Source organism: Meriones unguiculatus, chromosome 6, assembly GCF_030254825.1.
Source record: "Meriones unguiculatus strain TT.TT164.6M chromosome 6, Bangor_MerUng_6.1, whole genome shotgun sequence".
NCBI lineage: Eukaryota > Metazoa > Chordata > Mammalia > Rodentia > Muridae > Meriones > Meriones unguiculatus.
The window spans coordinates 28,972,089-28,978,749 of NC_083354.1; the positions used below are offsets into that span (position 1 = coordinate 28,972,089).

Consider the following 6,661-nt stretch of genomic DNA (forward strand, 5'->3'; position numbering starts at 1 on the left):
GCAAGACAAAGACTTAGGTTTGAAACGACAGCAGGGTAGAAAAATGTCAGAGGGATTGGCAGGCCACTGCCAAGACTCTGTAAATTGATGGGAGCTGGAGACCAGAGAATGTTTCAAATCTGTAGAGCCAGATACACTGGTGTATAAAGCTACCAATAAGACGTGCCCTGTTTCAAACAAGGCAAAACTCAAGAACTCTACTGTCAACTCATGCTGTGGAACTAAGACAAAAACAGGTAAATACTCACACACACACACACCACAAAATATACAAAAGTGGCATTCCATATTACAGTTCTAATAGTTTATTAGAACTATTAAGCTACTTTTAGGCATTTGTCAGATTAAGCTAACAGATGACTCCTCTTTACCCTCACATGGAGGTACAGCGGGACAATGGGTAGAAGGGATAATTCAGAACTTTTGTCTTCCATCTTCACTTTCTAGAAGGTGTAGTTTCTTCATGTCCAGATGAAACACTGAAGCTGAAGCTTTCCTCTGGGGAGGAAAGCACGCAGTTCAGTACTATTTGTGGAAATTCCTCATGTGGCGGTGGAATGTGGATGACTGGCGGAAGCTACAGTCACACGAAGAGCAGGTGTAGGGCTTCTCCCCTGTGTGAATCCTCTCGTGAGCCTTCAGGTTGGTCTTGTGGCTGAAGGATCTTTTGCACCTGTTGCATGTAAAAGGCTTCTTTCCATTATGGATGACCTGATGAACTCGCAGGTCTGAGCGGTTATAAAAGCCTTTATGACACGTGGGACAGAAAAATTCCCTCCCCTTCCTGTGTTTTCTCTGGTGAGCTGAAAGACTAGAGGCATATTTGTAGGTTTTGGGACATTCATCACATTTGTGTGTTTTGAAGTCTTGGTGGAGTGTCTCCTGCTGACCTTCACAGACAGAGTTTGCTTCATGATTTTGGGAAACAGTGACAGATTCAGAAGGAGCCAGGTCTGGCCTGGAGAGCCCTGGTGCCTTCACTGGGACATCTTCAGAAGATGCCCTGGGTGACTCTTTGTGGAAATTCCTCATGTGGCGGTGGAATGTGGATGACTGGCGGAAGCTACAGTCACACGAAGAGCAGGTGTAGGGCTTCTCCCCTGTGTGAATCCTCTCGTGAGCCTTCAGGTTGGTCTTGTGGCTGAAGGATCTTTTGCACCTGTTGCATGTAAAAGGCTTCTTTCCATTATGGATGACCTGATGAACTCGCAGGTCTGAGCGGTTATAAAAGCCTTTATGACACGTGGGACAGAAAAATTCCCTCCCCTTCCTGTGTTTTCTCTGGTGAGCTGAAAGACTAGAGGCATATTTGTAGGTTTTGGGACATTCATCACATTTGTGTGTTTTGAAGTCTTGGTGGAGTGTCTCCTGCTGACCTTCACAGACAGAGTTTGCTTCATGATTTTGGGAAACAGTGACAGATTCAGAAGGAGCCAGGTCTGGCCTGGAGAGCCCTGGTGCCTTCACTGGGACATCTTCAGAAGATGCCCTGGGTGACTCTTCTAGAGACCTAGAGGTGCCTTGAGTTGCTCTTATAGCATTGTCCTGGATTCCATTAGAAACACCTTCCTCTTCAGGCTCAAGACACTCCTCTATTGGGATAATGAGAGGAGAGTTCTCATTTTCAAGACTGCTAACACCAGGAGTTAGGTCACTAGCATTCCAGAATATGTTGTGCCCATCTTCTTTGTCTTCAGTCTCTTCTGACCTGGAGAAAAATCCTGATTGTACATCCATAGGGACCTCTTCAGAAGAATGTGCCCTCAGGAACGCTACCTCGTTGCTGGAGGTGTCTTCATTTGCTCTTCTGACACCCTGAGGAATTTCATAAAAAGAACCTCCGTCTTCATGCTCAGGGTTTTGTTCTGCTTGGATAATAAGGAGCTCTTTCTCCTGTTCTGCACTATTCACACCACTGTTTATTTCACTTGCATTCCAGAAATTGTTGCAGCCTTTTTCACTGTCTTCATATCCTGTGGAAATAAGAGTCTATGAAACTGTGCCACAGAAGGGATCCCCACGCAACATCCATAATCTGTCCAGTTTCCAGTCTTACCTGTTAACATGTGTTGGGGCATCTGCAAAGATGTCCTTGCATTCTCTTGTGTTGGAATTGTTGCTGACTGCTGTTGTTTCAAATACTTGATGACTTCTTTTAAGGGCATGTTCTCAGAAAAGAGGGCTTCCTGCCCCTGCATGGAGACATGGACCTGTAAACCAAGCCAAGTAACCATTGTTAATGAATCAGTGGGTGACACAAAACCTGCCCTGAACCTGCTTGCACAAGATCACTGGGCTATAGATTAGCTCATCTGTCTATAGCTTTTCTCTAATAAAGTTATGACATTCACAAGTTTTGTTTTCTAAAGACCCTATTCATAGTGTTTGCAAGTGTTTTAAGTTACTCTCCAGAGTGAAACACAACGTTAAGTTCCTATGGTGCTTTGGTCACACTATTTTCTTCAGTTGGTCAATAGGGACATTCCCCTTTATGAAAGGCTGATCATTGTTCTGGGCCTTGCCTCCCATCCTACCCAAGATATTGCCAACATTACAAAATGGCTGTCTTAGGGAAAAGAGACCAATGCTGGGCAGGACAAAGCAAAAAGATATAAAATCACCAGAGCAGGAGGGCCCAAAAGAGCCCATAAAATAATATCTGATACAGATATTCCTTGAGGTCTCCCATCTCTGGAGGAGCCTCTCTTATCCACTGAAGGGAGCTGTCTGTCTGTTCTAATAAAGTTTATCTTTTCAACGACAACAAAAATGTCTCTATGGCTGTTATTTCTCAGTTTTCATCAGTTTGTAACTTCTTATGTTCACTCCCCCAGCTGCCCCCCAGAATTTATCGATGTTATTTTGTGCCCAGAACTCTTGACCTCTCTGTATTGTTTCTCTGTGGAGGCTGCTACTCTAGAGGAAGGTCCTACTTTTTAGCATCCAGCTTCTAATCTGTAACTGTTATTTTCTGTCTGTGATCCTCAAGATCTCTACTTAAAATCGCTAGTAGCTGCAATTCATGGTTCCTTGCCTTTAGATTGGCAATTGTTACTTTCTGTCTTGGAACCCCATGATGGCTACTATTTTCACCCTCAGGAAGCTGAGGCTTTCCATTTCTCACCCTCAGCCATTAGTTATCAGCGGCCCCTATTTACCTGGCTCTTCACTTTGCTGTGAATAAGCTTCATTACTAACACCTATAATTCTTTGTCTATGTCACTGAATACCAGCTTAGATAACCACTCTTGAACAAAGGTAACTTTATCATATTTTTAATTATTGGGTGGGCATTTACTATTGAGTGATTAACAGAACTCACACCTTACTGAACCATGCTCAACAGGTACATTTGTCTCCACAAGACACCTCTTGCCTCTCCCCTTAGGAACATGCCTGAACATTATGGCAACAATTTCCTTAGGATTCAGTTTCAATCATAAAATTATCAACTTAAAGATCAAAGGAGTGAAAATGTGGAATAAAACAAATTGTAAAATGACAACTTTTATAGTTTATAGACTACAAAATTAAATAAACATCAGGTTGTTGTGGTCCATACCTTAATTTAAGCACCTGGACAGCAGAGGGAGTGTAATTTCTCTGAGTTCTTGGTTAGCCAGACCAACACAAAGAAACCATGTCTCAAAGGACAAACCAACAAACCAAAACCCCAACCAACCGAACAACCAACCAAACTAACCAAATCTAAATTAATTATCTAAAGTACTAATAAGTAATTTATACAATGACTTCTGGAATTGTGTATGGGTTGTTTGAAAAATTTTACCACTTTGACCATTTCTGTCAATGACTGAAAATTATGCAAATAGAGACATTAAAAGAAGATACAATGTAATTACATCTATATTAAGTCTCTCCAGATTTGAAAATTTGCTACTTAAGCACAGGTGTTCATCAAGGCATTTTTTATAGGTGTCTCAGTGGTGTTACATATGCATGTGAGAGGCACATTTCCACATCAGGAACTAAAGTCCATCTTTGTGCCACCTCAGTGTTCTAGACAGGATATCTTCCTGTCATAGAGAAGCTACTTTGGAGAGTCATATAGCCACTTTGATCCCCAGAATCTCCCTCTCTGGTCCTGGGATCACAGGTTATGCCGTGAGCCATATTTTTAAGTGTATGCTGAGGCTGTAACTCTGTCTTTATTATTGCAATTCAAGGACCCCCCTGAGAGAGCCATGTCTCAGGCCTAACTCATCGCCTCTGAACACTTAAAGTCATGCTCAAATGTCAAATTCCCAGTCTCTGTGCCATCATGGAAATAAAGGAAATTTAGATATGTTCAAACAATTGATGGGCTTTCTACTTTTCCCCAAATCCAAGTGATTGTCTTTTGTCCCAACTCAGCCATCTCTCACCCCAGCTACTCACCATGACAGGAGCCACCAAGCAGTCATCAGTTAGACCTTCCATGAATCTTTCCTTGTTTCTGCCACTTGATTCCCACTTTTCTTTCAAGGCAACCTTGTCCTTGTAGTGGCCAATTTTGAAAAACTGCTCCAAGACCAGTTGAGAAATCATCTGCTCCTTGCTCTGCTTTTCTGGCTGCAACCATGAGGTAAACATCTCCCACAGGCTTTGGAGCTCCTGCTTTGCCCAGGAGCTATTGTCATTTGGAGGAATATTGAGCTGAGAAACTGGGGAGTTATAGGTGTCTTCCCCAGACTGCACAGCAGAACCAAGGGTGGGAATAAACTCTAGATTGCCTATTTCAAGGTCATTTGGTGGGGAGTTGGGCTGAAAGATTTCTCTAAGCTGTGACGCCATTCTCGTGAGGATCCTCAGAAAGAAGTTGTGATGGCAGTTTAGTATTTGCCTTCTGAGTTTAGGATTCGTTTCAATGGTTGGTGATTCTCAAAAGCTGTAAATTAAAAAGAGAAGAGACACATAATAAAATAAAAACTCTACTAAGAGTTCTGTCACAGATAGTTTCATGGTTGCCTGACAGTAAATAATTCATACTTGTGTTACAAAAGTGCTTCCCAAGAACAGAGCAAAGAGAAGATGTAAAGTGTAACAATACTTTAGTTAATAGGGAGAAAAATCCTCTGTTAAAGGTGGGAAGGTCTACCATAAGAACATAGCAAGTTAGGCAGCAGCTCAGGGCTGTCCCCCCACCCCCTTTTAAAAAAAAATGAAGTTATTGTTGCTGATTCTCAAATTTTATGTTTCACCCTTTTCCTGCATTTTTAAAGTGACACAGAATAATACTTCCTTAGGAAAAAGGGAATGTCCAGCAACATTAAATTCAGGCATCAGCAAAGATATATCCATAAACACACATATATCATTCCTAGCCTTGAGTCACCTACAGAGTTTAAAATGTCAAACCTTGATCAGGATGGTTGTCCAAAGCAACCCCCAATGTAGTGGGCCCCTGACTTTGCAGGCCCCATGACTTTAGCACAATTATCTGTATGATATAAAACTCAAGTTGTAGACAGTATCCCCTTTCTAACCAGAAACAAAGGCCTAACCCAAAGTCCTAAGTAAGGGAAAATCTCTAAATATAATCTTGACTTATGGTTTCTTTAATTTTGTTCCTGGCTAACTGTTCTTGTTAGCTGACACAGGTCGACCCAAAACAAGGTATCTGTGCTTAAAAATCTCACATATAAAAAGGTTCAATGCTACACTGGGATCCTAAATACCCAATGTATTCCCAGATTGGCTAATAAAGACTTTCTATTGGCTTGAACCCATCTCTGATCAGTCTTTTCTGGTTAATTCCCTACAGCATTTATGGAGGTTTCACTAAGATCCCAGAGAGCAGACCTTCAGACCCTAAGGGGATCTCAGAGTTCTTTGGAGTAGTGAAGAGTTCAATGGTCAGTGTACTCTAAAGGGTGGATGTCCTGAGACATTCTAGCACTCCAGGGCTCCCTGTGACCAATAGCTGCCTAATGCCTGAGAGGTGCCTGACAAACCATCCCAGAAGGAATCATATTAGAAATTCTCTTGGTCTGTTACCTTCAGAGCTAAGTCCTAAAGGCACCTGTTTGGACACGTAGGATAGGTCAGACATGGCTCCTGATCTAGTGTCCAGGATCCATAGAGATGTCACTGTATCTCTCTGTTGGTTCAGGTATATGAATGTGTGGTGGTCACTTATTGTTTTTATGGTGTGTCTCTCTGTGTGTATGTGTCTCTGTGTGAATTTTTATGTGCTTCTGTTTTCCTGAATTAACCAGTGAATCTCTGGTGTGACACCCTCCCCCCAGATGGTTTCACCCTGTGCCCTCTCCTTTTGAGGACCTGAATCCTTTGGTTCTGCAAGGATACCCAGAAACAAACAACTGAACAACCTCCACCTGTCCTTCTCCAGGCAGAGGAACCTTTGCTTGTTTCATTGCTGACTCCTGCTCCTGGTCATGGGCAGGGCCTCACATTAACAACCCTGCCATTTGAGAAGCATGAGCACAGAAAAAGCAAGGTTCCCCAGGTGAGCATCCCCTCTCCTCTATGCCTGTTCTAAGCAGTCCTGGGGAAGGAGAAAAGTTCTCCTGGGCTGAACTTGAAGGAAAAGAAAGATTCATTCCCTTCTTTTTCATTATTTATGTTGTTATGCCCCTGGACTGGGCAGAGGGCTTGCTACCAAACACTGCAGCCTGCACAGAACGGTTTTTCCCTTTTG

The 6,661-nt window shown here is 42.6% G+C and overlaps 1 protein-coding gene across 1 annotated transcript; it reads right to left on the reverse strand.

The window, feature by feature from the left end:
• Positions 1 to 525: 525 nt before the first annotated feature.
• On the reverse strand, positions 526 to 4,794 carry LOC132654833 (zinc finger and SCAN domain containing protein 4C-like). Its single transcript, XM_060386117.1, is given in 3 exon segments — positions 526 to 1,997; positions 2,057 to 2,210; positions 4,399 to 4,794. Coding segments are annotated over 3 exon segments (2,022 nt in total).
• Between the last annotated feature and the right edge of the window lie 1,867 nt (positions 4,795 to 6,661).